The sequence below is a fragment of the Tetrao urogallus genome, assembly GCF_951394365.1.
Source record: "Tetrao urogallus genome assembly, chromosome: 31".
In the NCBI taxonomy this organism is placed as follows: Eukaryota; Metazoa; Chordata; class Aves; order Galliformes; family Phasianidae; genus Tetrao; species Tetrao urogallus.
In genome coordinates, this window is record NC_136844.1 from 786,186 (window position 1) to 799,844 (window position 13,659).

At 49.6% G+C, this 13,659-nt stretch overlaps 1 protein-coding gene across 1 annotated transcript; it reads right to left on the reverse strand.

Annotated features, from left to right (window-relative positions):
- Positions 1-7,888: 7,888 nt before the first annotated feature.
- On the reverse strand, positions 7,889-11,741 carry BCDIN3D (BCDIN3 domain containing RNA methyltransferase; the record flags this gene model as incomplete). The annotated part of the gene is made up of 2 exons (XM_079547737.1): positions 7,889-8,503; positions 11,550-11,741. 2 exons carry the CDS (start codon positions 11,739-11,741, stop codon positions 7,889-7,891), a joined length of 807 nt encoding a protein of 268 aa, XP_079403863.1.
- Positions 11,742-13,659: the final 1,918 nt, after the last annotated feature.

Here is a 13,659-nt window from a genome sequence, read left to right on the forward strand (position 1 = left end):
GGTTCTGCCCCAACCAGTTGCTCTGCTGGAGACAACTGAGACTGTCACCAACCCACTCCTATGGAACAGCAGGCCCTCTGTTATCCCCCCATGCACAGTCTAGTATGCAGCTTCTTCTCTCCTCCCTATCTCTACACGCACCCACACCCACGCATACACAGCATTAACAGCTTTACTCCTGGCTTTACGAGCATTTACACACTCAATAAAGCATTCTTTTTGCCTTGCAGTTGTGCCAGCTCTTTGTAAACCCTCAGCACTCTTCCTTTTGAAGCTGGAAGAGAACCAGGCCACCTCTACCAACTCTCTTCACAGCAGCTTTCAGCTCGCAACTCCTTAAAAAGACTTTCCTCCCTTTCCCCAAACCTCTGCCCTTCTGAGTCACGCTCTGTGCAATGCCTGAAGTCAGCACTTCACACGAACCAGCTGAAGCTGGTCTCTGGAAAAATGCAGACACATCCATGCAGAGCACAGGGCAGTGACCAGCCAGGACCTGCAGACCTGGCAAGGAGCAGAGCAGGTTTGCTGGTGACAACACCAGCTAGAAATGCAGATCAAGAGAGAACACGGAGGAGCAGAGCAGCTTTCCTCCCCACCTCCCCCCCAAGGCAAAGCTCAGTGTTTGGGACACCGACTGCTCACCTGGGAAAATGGCTGCGGGGAGAGAAAAGCTGACACAGGCTGCTCTTCCTTTGCGTTGTTCCTCAACCCAGAGCTCAGGAAAATGGGTCGTTTGGCCTTACCCAGCCTGGGCTGGAATCCCCCCTCCCAAATCCATTTTACACGGAAGGCTAAAGGGGACCAAGCCACCAGCCCTCCTAACTTCAGCATCGATAGCACAATGCTCAGGCGCACAGATCTTCCCATGCAGAGGTGCCCCAGGAGCACCCAACCCCATTCCCAAGTATCCTCTGCATTTTCTCTCCCTTTCTCCCTCTTATCTCCAAAGCAGTGACACATCTCACCGCCTATGTGAGCTCCCTGCTTCCTTCCACTGAGCCATAGCCCTTCGGGACAGCATCTTTCCCCACTTGAAACCAAATGCTTTATTTTTGCACATTTCCACGCTTTGCTCTCACATGGCTCCTCCATGAAGGCAAGGCTTACCCTGAGCACCATGCAGAGCATTACAGAAGCAGCCACACCATTTTGGAAAGTCCCACAGAAAGTCCTGAGAAGCAGGGCTTGTTCCAGGTAAGGTAGGAAAGGGGTTTTCACAGCTCAGTGTGACTGCCCTGATCCAAAGGCAAGGTCAGCCACAGAGGTGATCTGCAATGGGATCAGAAGTTATCGAGGGCAAACAAAAAAAACAGACCTCTTCTTAGGTATTTGTCCTGTTTAACAATTGCTGGTATTTGAGGAAAAGACTAAGCAGCACCTTCTTAAGTAATGGTCAAAAAAAAGGCAGAGTTAAAATTCAATCTGAGTCAGTGAGGAATGCACTGCAGGCCCCGCTCTAGGGGCTGGAAGGCAATAAATAATTCAGCATCTGCCCTACTTTGGCCACCCCAGACAAGAGGAGTCAACACTGGGAATGTCCAGAACACAGCAAATCAGTCCCAGGAGACTGAAGAGCCCTGGATAATAGCCACCAGCACACACATTCCTGAAAAGCTCTGGCTACTTTCACATAGTGCCCTGCTAATCCACTTGCTTCCATGCACCAGCAATAATTAGGCTCCATTGCAATGCAGCAGGAGGGGACTGAGGTTCTCTACACAGGGCTGGGGGGTTGATGGACTCCAGACCCCACACGGAGGGGGTCCAGCTCTCCTGCACCTCTGTATGCATATTTAAGATGATGCATCTATCAGAAGGGTTTATGAAAGCCTTCCCTCTCCTATATGCTTTCCTCAAGGAGGATAAGAGAATTCTCAGCATGCAACCAAGGATCCCTTCCTTTGCACCTTTGCACTCACAGAAGTGCCACTTCATTTTCTCACCACCATCTTCCATGCCTGAAACAGGGATCTTTGAGGAGTTAAAGGAGATTAAAGGGACACAGAAAGAGTCGAGCAGCCTTGAAGGGCCAGCCAGGAGAGGAGCCGCCCTGCTTCTCCCTTTTGATCTCCGCGTGAGCGCCACAGAGCTGCCCTTGGCTTTTGATGTGTCACCCTGCGGATTGTTCTCTCGCAGCAGGACAGGCCTGTTGCAGCATGACTGCTCCTGGATTTCAGCTGCTGGGGGAACAAAGCTGTACTCCAGCAGCTTCTACACATTTCAGAGCCGTCAGAGTCTGGGCTGACCCCAGGGGTGGAGGGGAACTGAGAAGGCCAAGGAGGGACACCACCCTCAAATTCAGCTCTAACTAAATCCCTGCCAGTCATATGGAAGGTGCAGAAACTGCTACTCAACACTAAAATAGAGTGACTTAATCTGGCATCACAAAGCACTTCACAGATGGAAACAGGGCAGGGGATCTGCAGTGCCATGCCCAGTCTTTGGCCCACTGTACACAACTTAGATGAAGGGAGTTTAATCAATTGCACTTTAAATAAAGTGCATTCTATCATGGACAGACGAGTAAGATCCCTTCCTTACCCCTCCTTTCAGAGAAGTACAGAGAGCTCTGCTGCTCTGAAAACATCGTCCCTCAAAACAAAACTGTGCCCTGTTAAAGGCCCATGGATTTAGTGGCTTTGTTGCAAGTGAGAACAAAAATCCAAGCAGCTGATAATATGCATTTTTTAACCTGATCTACAACTGACCCAACTTGGATTCTCTGTTCAGCTCAGGTCTGCACATCACTGTGTATTCACTGAGCTCAAGGGCTTAGCTTAACACGTCAGGTTATCCCTCCCTGTGAAATAAAGAGCACAAGGTGAGCAGTCCGATGAAAGCAGCAGCTTGCCCCAGTCCCACAGGCGGCTGGGGACAAGGCTCAGAAAGGAACCTACATTTCCCACCCTACAATCAAGTTCTTTGAGACCTGAGCACCTACCAGTCTTGCCAAAGGGTTATAAGCATATCCTGAGCCCAGATCACGACTCCAGCTTTTTTATCCAAACTGGAGACTCCTTTGGACTCCAAGACCAGTGGTTGACTCAACTGTAAGGTAAAAAGGACACTCCTACATCAACTAAACACGAAAAACTCAGGAGGCAAGGCTTCTGCCTGTAATGCTACAAGAGATCAGTGTGCAAAGGCCTGTGGGAAACCAAACCTGCCCACATTAACACAAGCAAACCTAATGAAAAAGTTGAGGTGCCAGGAGTGAAACCCTAAATACTAAGAAGAGCAAGCCCAGTGGCAGACCACACACCACTCATCTACCTATATACTATTCCATTGGGTCCAGAGAGACTGCACCAAAGCCTTGGAGACTCCAGGAGTCCACTCTCACTTAGTCATCAAACCTAAGGGTACAAGGCTACACTGCACCCGTTTCCATAACCAAGAGGACACAGGGAAGTCAACAGGCAATCGTTTCGTTTCCCTCTGGCTTGCTCTGACATACCCAGTGCTCTCATTTGCAACTTGGCCAAACAGGACAGCCTTCAGCACAAGTCTGGAGTGAAGACAAGGGAAGCCCTCTCCCATAAGCCCCCCCCCAGCACTGAGGAAGGGGATCAGGTTCTTCACACCACCAGCTAACCTGACAAACCAGAACTTTGCAAGAGGACTGGCTCACACCCGGTACAGAACAGGCATCGTGTGTTTGATGTGTAGCTGTTCTTCTTTCAGGTCCCCAGCATGCCAGGAACAGATGCCCATACTTCACGTGGCTGACACCTCTCACTTTTCTCCTTTAATTCACAGGCTGCAAAGTTCCAGGAAGAACAAGAACAAACGTGCCCTCAGCTGAGCAAAGGAAATCCGAAAATCTGCAGCTCCTAACACACACGCTTGTAGTGGCAAGCTGCCGGGTTTCCAGCTAGAGGAAGCTGCTTATGGGAGCAGACACACTGCTGCCAACCCTCAGTTCCTAAGCTTGATTCCTCTGCTCCTGAGCTGCTCAGACATTCTGGGGAAAGTGGAGTGAGACCATAAATTCTGCTGCCATTTAGAAAGGCCAACGAACCAGCGCTTGCAAGGCTGTCAGTATGTGCGTGTGCAGGAATGGAGGCAGACAGCAGGGAGACAGGAGTTTACAGCACTCGTTTGATCCGGCAGCTGTTAATGTTAAACTGATAAAGCAGCCGCTGTTGCACCACGTTTGCACACTACATTCTTCCCCACTCAGTGCATTCCTTGCTCTCATCCAGCCCAAGATCCTAAGAGACAGAGAACTGCTCCTTAGCATAAGAGTTAAAGTGAAAAAGTTAATTAAAAAAAAACAGAAGAAAAAAAAAAAAAAAAAAAAAAAAAGGGATTTCTCATCAACTCAATTTAATTTACTTCCTACAAAGGCTGGAAACCACAGTAGAATCACCCAGAAATTGGAACTCAGCCCCAGCTTCAATAGTGACTTGCTCAGCTTTAGCTATTTGGTCTAGATTTTTCTACCCAAGGAAGGAGGATAATTACACACAACTCGCTACACAGCAGTGGTGTGAGACTTAATTAGTCAGAACACTTTGAAGGTACGGCACCTAATTAATATCTGAAGCGGCTGCAGTGATCATTATGTACAATGGCATAGCTCACAGCTGATGATACAGCTCAGCTCATCAGGACTTTTTCATCCTCAAAAGTGCTGCGCAAACATCCAGCCCGTATTCCACATCAGAAATCTCCACGATGGTGGGTGGATGCCAAACTCCTTTCATGGATGGAAAAACTGAGGCAAGGTCTGACGGGGCCCAGCAACAAACCACAGAGCCTGAGAACTCAACGAGGCACTCGCATGGGAACTCCCAGTTTGGTGCTGGGTGGAACAGGGCAGCACCTTGCTGTGAGTTCTGTAGGCTCCTGCAGACAACTGTGGAGCCATGGAGACGGAGGGAGCAAGCAGCATTTCCTTACTACCCTTCCAACGTGCAGGAGAAAAACATGACACAAAATGAGTGGACCAGGATGGCAAAGAAGGTCAGCACAGGCAGCACAGTAGTGTGAGCACGCTCCCATTTCCTTTGTTTTAGCAACAGCACCATCCCTGTATTGCAAAGATGAGCACAGAGGCTTCTGCACCAGCTTTGCCATCCCTCATCATTACACAGGTGTCCTCAAACAAGCAGGGACATCCCTCTGCTTCCCCAGCTCACGAAGAACAATGAGCACCCAGCTCTGCACAGCGAGAGGGAGAACAGGTGTCAGTCTTAACCCCCACCTTTACTCTCCTTATCTCCTGCCACCAGGAGACCTGTGAATACCTCTTAACCACGTTGCAAAATTTAAAGAGCACAGAGTATATAAGAGAAATATTCTCCAGAGCCTCACATAAGCACAGCAGATGAGATCCACAGGCTTTCTTCTGTTGCTGTGTCATGGAGCTGGGCTCCCAGCTGTCTCATCTCATGACACCTTCCTGGAGAACAAAAGCAGCAAGCTGGAAAGAAAGGAGATTCTTATTATTTTAACACTGTCTGCTAAAGGACTGACTTCATTCCATTCCACCTGGTATCTCAAGAACCACACAGGGATTTATGTTGACATTAATTTAAGCTGTGTTTGTGGTAATATCCAAAGGAAGAGAAACAAAACACGCTACTATGCCAAAGTCAGAGTAGTTTTGGAGCTGAGCCATTTCTGAGTGGGACATATTGATATTAGCAATTTAGAAGTCCAGACTTGAGACAGATAAGAAGTCACCGTACTGTTACATACACACTGGGCTGGTTTGCAGGTCTGCACGCAGCCAGCACATAAAGGCTGCAAAAGAAAGAAATGAGGAAATAAGAAAACAGAGTCTTTCAACAACGAGCAGACCAAAGGAATCACCCAGGCAGATACTATCAGTGCAGAAAGAACATAAAACAGGCCCTCTTTGAAGAGGAATGCCATTCCAGGTGGGTGCAGGGAAGGTCTCCTGTAATTCTTTGGGTTGTTTACCTTCCTAGCAACGATTTATTAAGCTTTTCAGACAGCTGTGCAAATTCCCACGCAGAACTGAAAGGCAGAAAACCCTGCTCACCCCTTTACAGCAGGCATTTTCAAATATTTCAAAGAGAACAGCAAGGAATGTTGACACAACCCAACACCTGTAGGCTGCATGATACTCCAGTGCCACCAGCTGCACAGCGCAGGGAACAGCAGTGGCTCAGCCACCACCCCTGAGTCATTGCAGCTCACCCATAGATTGCAGCCGAGGTCATAGGTGCTTCGTTATCAAAGAGATAAGTGGGATTCATTTATAACCTGAAAGAGAGAGAGAGAGAGAGAGATTGGGCACTTGGGTGAACCCTTAAGAAAATGCAGGATGAAGCTTTGCTGCGCTCTCCCACAAGGATAAGGGAAACAGCCCTGATTTTAAAGTCTTTGTAACAAAACTAACAGCTATCACTGGGGCTGACACCTTGGTTTGCAGCTGAGAAAGCAGACTCTGAGAGCTCCTCTTTCTGTGGCCCTTCTCTGTTCCTACAAACACTCTCACCCCCATAACCACCCTTTTTTCACTCTCACAGATCCACGGGTCCCAGCAGCTCCTCAACCACAAGCCCAGGGCAGCCCAGCAGAGCACACACCCCCTTCACTCTTTAATCTGAGCTCATTACAAAGGAAACTAAAACTTTCTGATTTCCTGCCACTGCCTCAGCAAACAACCAGGAAGTCCCAGCCACAACATCAACTAAAACAGCCTGCTCACACACAAGAAGTGCTAGACAAGAGCACCTCCTGGAGGAGATTCCCTTTGGGCACACACCTGGGCTTCCCTCACTGCACAGTAAAGGAGCTGCAGAACTCAGAGCTTTGGAGGAGTCATCACTTATCTATTCCAGTGTGTCACAGCTTACTCATACAAGCTGTTCATCTGCTTGAACACCCTGCAAGCATGACTCCTGCTGACTGTAAAAGCTAGCAAACCCACTGATCAGATATGAACTAAAGCCAGTAGGGAGATTAAGCACAGTAAAGTTAAGACACTTTACCCTTGTTTTTCCTTCTTTCTTCCCAGACCTTACTGAACAATAAGAAACAACCCAGATATTGTGATATTTTAACCTTACTCACAGACAGCATTCAAGCTTCAGGCTTACCAAAGTGGCACTCAGACCTAAGAATAAATGAAAATGTTCACCCAGCTACCAGAGCCTACAAAAACTGCCTGAAAAAATAGATTTAAAAGGAAAAGGAAAAAAAAAAAAACCTACAAAAACCGAAATGTTTACTGATAAAATTAAATTACTTTTATTTTATTTTAAGGATATTGTTACAAAGAGCTCCCACTTCGTTACACTCTTCAATGAATGCGTGCTCTGTCAAGGAAATCCTTCAGTCCAAAGAAAGTTCACATCACTGAGCCTCCAAACCAGGCAAATCCCATCTGTGAAGGTGCACAGGACACTGTGTGACCAATATACCAACCAGACACATTCTGCAATGATCCAACTTACTCATTCATGGCTGGTAAAGCAGGCTGTGTGTTTTCCTTAAGCCTTCCATCTAGAAAACACAACAAGAGGCAGAACAAACTGCATCACATTGAGTCAGTAGAAATGGATTTGCCTTTCCTTGAAAAGCTGTGTGGGCAAAAGAAAAAAAAAAAAAAAAAAGGCATGTTCTTCCTTCTTCCAAGGAACATTCTTGGTAAGAAATCACATGAATAGCAGCTTGGATTTCAAGAGCACTTCCTAGGATCGGCAACCTCAGAACCCACAAAATAGGCCAGAACTGCCACCACATTTTACAGATGTGAAGAGGAAAAAAACCAAACACAACAAGCAAAGACATTAGTTGCCTCAAACTCCCTAGGGAGGTCAAGGTCTGACCCTGATAGGGATGTAGGAATTCCTGTATGTGACTGTGTAGCTTGCCTACAAGCTCAGGAGCACAAGAGGCCCTTTGCCAGTCACTGCTGCTGTTCTGAAGGCTCCCTGCCCTCGTGATTCGAGCCATTTGATTTAAAAAGCAAGAGGCTTCTGTCCCAACTGGTGCTCCCAAAGCAGCACACCAGCTCCATGGTGCAGTCCCTCGTTAAGATCTGCGTGATCCTCTCTGCCATATCCCCATTGATGGCAAGAGATCGGAAGTGATCGAAGTCGTTCCTGCCCAGCTTCCGCAGGCGGCGGGCAGCTGCTCTGTAGCACTTCCAGGGCTGGGGTTCAATCAGCAAGTACCTGCACTGAGAGGACAGGAAGGCCAGGAACTCCACCAGGCCCCTATCCCCATGGTTCAGGTGGATCCACATGGTCACAGACATGCAAAAGCCGATGTCAAAGGTAGAACGGCCAAAACGGTTCAGGTAGGAGCTGAGAAACGGCTCTCTGGAGCTGGAGTCCATGATGTCCAAGTTGGCAAAGGATATGGAGTTAGGGAAGGGGCTGCTCTGCTGAGCCCTCTCAATGAGCACCGGATCAATGTCACAGCACAGAAGGTGCAGATCCGTCCCATCTGCAGGCTGCTCTGGGCTGCCTTTGCCCTCCTGAAGGCCGAGCAGATGTCGGTACAGAGCCACACTCAGCTCCTGCAGAAAGGAAAACAACAGGAGTTCACAGGGCCCGCACTGCTTCCTCAGCACATCACCGAGCACACGGATCCCACTCTCAGCAGCAAGGTCCACGCACCACCACAGAGCTTTCTCTCGATGCAGCTCAGAACAACGAGCTCACTGACATCTTCCCTTCTGAACTGAAAAGCACTGCAGCAGCCCTGACTACCAGAGAGGCAGTCAGAAACAGGACTAAACCCACATCACCCTTCAGGTGGTGTTTGCAGGAAGAAAACCTGAGTAAGATGAATGGGTTTTACTAACAAGAATCACGCTGAAGGTCCCCAACCGTCGTCAAGGTGAAGACTTCACTGGCTTCCCCAGGTGACCTCAGGACTTCCTGGCAAGACCTAGGCTGCTTATGTTTGAAGTAACACATTTCTTCCTCTTCTGCTAAAAGAAAAGATATTTCCTGACCATCACACAGCAGTATAACAAAGTTAAGGAGAGCTGAGCTTCCTTTGAATTTCCTTTTGTAGAGGTGCGCCACTCAGCGGCAACCAAATTTGTTTCTCATTAGAGGAGATCTGATGAAGCTCCTGAATGACAGCAAGGGAAACTGTAACAGCACCGAGCTCACACAAGCAGGCAGGCAGTGTCCTCTAGTGGTGCAAACCTGCATTTCAAAAGAACCACACAACATTTTTACCTGACCTATTCTACAAGTTCAGCTGAAACGGGACCTGGAATCGTCCTTTGTCAGTGCAGACTTCTAAGGCATTTAACTGGAGGCTGGGGAAAGGAGCCAAAGAAACAACAGCACTCACATCCTCAGCCAGAATGACTTTTCACCCCGAATAATTATTTTTAAGTTAACGCAAAGATAAAACTTTCATCTGGAAAAAAAATAACAGTTATATTAAGCCTTGCACTAGTGTGCATCTCAATTACAACATAGCAAAGCTGCACGACAAGGAAAAGCCAGGAGAATAAAAGCAGTACAAGGAACAGAAAGACAACAGACTCCCAGGAGAAGGGAAATTCCGTGAGATTCACCAGTTTGGTTGCAAAAATCTTCAAGAATGTGTGAGCAGGATGTTGATTTGAAGTCCTGTCTGAGCAATAACTGAGGTGCTACTGCTAAACTCATACCAGATCATGGTTTCCAGTTTCAGATCTGGCCGGTTCCCTGCCTTTTTGGTGCTGAGGACACCCAGCAACCCAGGGCTCTACATGTCCAGCACTTGGTGGGAAGGAGGACAGACTGAGCACAGCCTCCAGACCACTTCTCAGCCTCAGTATTTAGGCATGGGCAGCTCCACCCTTACCTTCACCGTTCTCTCACAGGAGATTTGAGGAGGTGGCTTCCCATACTGCAGTGGTCTGTGACTCCCACCCCAGGTTGATGCCCCACACCCCCCAGCCCTCCCAGGCTGTTTCATTCTCCACCATCTCCCTGGGTTACTGTTCCCACAGCCTTCACCACTGCCCTCACCACTCCTGGCCACTACACCCCTCTGTTTGCTCAGTCTGCTCCATTCCTCCCCAGATTTCCACAGCAGTGCCTCCTCCATTCCTTCCTCCCACACCCCCAATCACAGATTGCTCCAGTTTCCCCAGTCTGTCCCACTCTACCCCAGGCTCCTGCCTCCCCTAATCTCCTCCATTTCTGGACTAACACGAGTCACTGCTTTCCCAGACCCCCCAACTTCCTCTACTGTCCCCCAGCACCTGAGAGCACTGTCCCCCTTAAACTCCCAATGTCCTCCCAATGTCCTCCACTACTCCCAATGCCCCAGATCATTATCTTCCCTCCCAATCTTTGCCACTACACCCCAATATCCCAGGTAACTGTCTCCCTGCTAATTTTTCACTCAGCTACCCCGAGCTTTAGTCCACTCTCCTAATCTTCCCCTCTGTCCTCCTATACCCCAGAACGCTGCCTTCCTGTTCATCTTCCCCACTGCCCCAACACTCCACACCAATCTCCCCATTATCCCAGACCATTACCCATCTTAATATTTCTTCGCTGTCCCCCAATAGTCAGCACCCCAGACCACTCTCACCCCTAATTTTTCCCACTGACTCTTAATGCTCCAGATCTCTGCTTCCCCCTAATCTTTTCCCCTGCTCCCCATATTCAAGACCTCTGTCTCCCCTCTATTTTCTCCTACTGCCCCCCTCTCCCGTACTCCAGGCCACTCCTAACCTTTCACACTGTTCCCCCCAAGCCTTCCCATTGCTCCCTAAACCAGAAGCCACTGTCTTCCCGTGAATTTCCCACCATCCCCTAATGCTCCAGATCACTGCCCCCCCAGTCTTTCTCCCCTTCCCCCCATATTCTAGACCACTGCCTTCCCATTGATGTTTCCCACTGCCCACCAGTACCCCCAAACCAATCTTCCCCACTGTCTTCCAATGCCCCAGCCACTCTCACCCCTGCTCCTCAAACATCCCACATCACTGTCTCCCATCACTTCCTCATTGCCTCCCATATCCTAGACCACTCTCCCCCAGTCTTTTCTACTGCCCTCCAATACCCCAGCCCACTGCCTCCCCTCTAATTTTTCACTTTCCCCCAATGCCCCAGATCACTTCTTCTCCCAGTCTTTCTCCCAGACCCCCATACTCAAGACCACTGTCTCCCCTTATTATTTCCTACTGCCTCCCAGTACTCCAGGCCACTCTCACCCAATCCTTCCCACTGTTCCCCCCAAGCTTTCTGACTGCTCTCTGTATCACAGAACAACATCTCTAACCCAATCCTTCTGTCTGCCCTCCAATACCCCAGATAATTCTCACCCCTAATTTATCCCACAGCTCCATAACGTCCCAGATCGCTGCCTCCCCCAGTCTTCCTCTCCACCCCCCATACTCTACACCACCATCTCCCTATACATCTTTCCCACTGCCCCCCCCAATAGCCCTATACCAATCTCCCCATTGCCAACCCTCCTCTCCCATCAGTCTCTTCCGTAACCCCCACATCTGCTTGTTTGCCCGTCCGTCCGTCCGTCCCCCGCCTTTCCTCCCTTCCCTCAGGAGGCCCCACCAGGCCCACCCCGCCCCGAGGTGTCCTTACCCCGGAATTGCAGCCCACGTCGAGCCCCAGCAGCGGGCGGGCGTCCGAAGGGAACAGCTGCCGCAGGAGTCCTCCGGGTACGAGGCGGAGGCGGCCCTCGGGCGGATGGAAGCGAGAATAATTGGGGAAGTTCCCATAAGGAGCGGCGCCGGGCTCAAAAGCGAGACCCTCCTCGTTCGTGGGCGCCGCCATTTTGCCCCGTGGTTGTGCGCGCGCCGGGCGGGAACAGAGGGAGAGGAGAAAGGTTCCGGGAGAGAAAGGTTCCGGGAGGGAGATGTGCGCATGCGCAGAGTCTCATTGGGTTGGAGGTTTGCTGCGTGGCAGTGGGGGTGACAGAAAAAGATAGAATCATAGAATCATGAAGGTTGGAAAAGACTTCCCAGATCATCCAGACCGAGCCCAGCCCGGCTCACCACACCCACAGACCATGGCCCCATGTGCCACCTCTCCATGGTTTCTGAGCACCTCCAGGGATGGTGACCAGATTTTATACAGAAAAGAGTACACCTGTACAAGCCATGTGCTGCAGCCCCTCCGGGATATCCTGTGGGAGACAGAGTAAGAAGCTTTACTAAAGTCTAGGCAGCCCATATTCATAGCCTTGCTCTCATCCACCAGCCGGTTGCCTGGTCATAGAAGGAGACCAGGTTGATCAGGAATGACTTGCCTTTTGCAAACCCATGTTGCCTGAGCCTGATCCCCTAGTTGTCCCTACATCTCATCGCAGTCAAGATGATCTGCTCCATGACCTTCCTTCTGTAGTTCCCCAAATCCTCCTTCTGACCCTTCTTGTACATGGGCGTCACGTTGTCAAGTCTGTATTTGTATGGGACCTCCCCAGTTCACCAGGACTGCTGATAAATGGTGGATAGCAGATCAGCAGCCGCCTCTGCCAGCTCCCTCAGTGTCCTCAGGTGGATCCCATCCAACCCCATGGACGTGTGACACTTCAGATGGAGCAGCAGGTCACTGCCTGCTTCCTCCTGAATCATGGGGGGTTTATTCTGCTCCCATCCCTGATAGGACCACAAGCAGGGACAAGAGGACAACGCTGTCCTCCTTTAGTCCAAAGGAAAATGACGCTCCTGCTACGTGCACAGCCACAGCCATCCTATTCTAATCTTTCCAAATCCAACTGAGTGAAAAGTGGAATTCGTAGGGATTTTACCTAAAAGACCACTTCCCAGGCCCTGTCACACCAGAGCAGGCTGAAGAGGTGCTCAAGAAATATGAAAATGTGGCAATTAGGGAGAAGGGTTTTGGGGCATGGTGGTGTTGATTCAGTGATTGGACTGGATGACCTTAGTGGTCTTTTCCAACCTGAATGATTCAGTGATCCTATGAGTGGGCATGGTGGGGATGGGCTGATGGTTGAACTCGATGGTCTTAAAAGTCTTTTCCAACCTTAACAATTCTGTGATTTGATAGGCAAGCAGCCAGTGGGAGGTTTTACAGCAAGAAAAATAAAGGCCTTGGTAAAAAAGGAGTGAAGAAGACCCCCAGCTGCATCACAGGGGAGGTTTGAGGGGAAAGCTGACAGGGAATACAGGATTCATTTTAGGCAGTGATGTTGTTTTTTTATCACAGCACGAAGAGCAGAGGGCGCCAGGAACTCAAGAATCTGGGTGCACACCTGAGCCAAGGTTCAGCCCTGACTGAGTTTTGCATTGGGAAAAACAAGCAGGGTTGGCAAAGAGTCCCACTGTCCTGAACACAGCTCGAGGATGGAAGGGAAGGAAGATGGGAAGGGGAGCAAAAATAAATATTTCACTCTTCTCCTGGGAGAGAAATTTGTATTTATATACTTCAGGTTTCCTCTGACTCTCTGTCTGCATTTAGACCCCTCATATTCCTGCCTTATTTGCTGTAGGCATAGGAAACAGCTCAATGCCTTCCTCTTCTGATATCCTTCAAAATGGGGTCTGTCTCCCCATTTCCTTGCTTAGAATCAGAGAAACATTAACTTTGGAAAAGACCTCCCAGAGCATCCAGTGCGACTCCATCCCACCCCACCATGCCCACTGACCACATTCCCATGTGCCACCTCCCCACGGTTCCTGAACCCCTTTGGGGTGATCCCACCACCTCCCTTGGCAGCCTGTGCCAATGC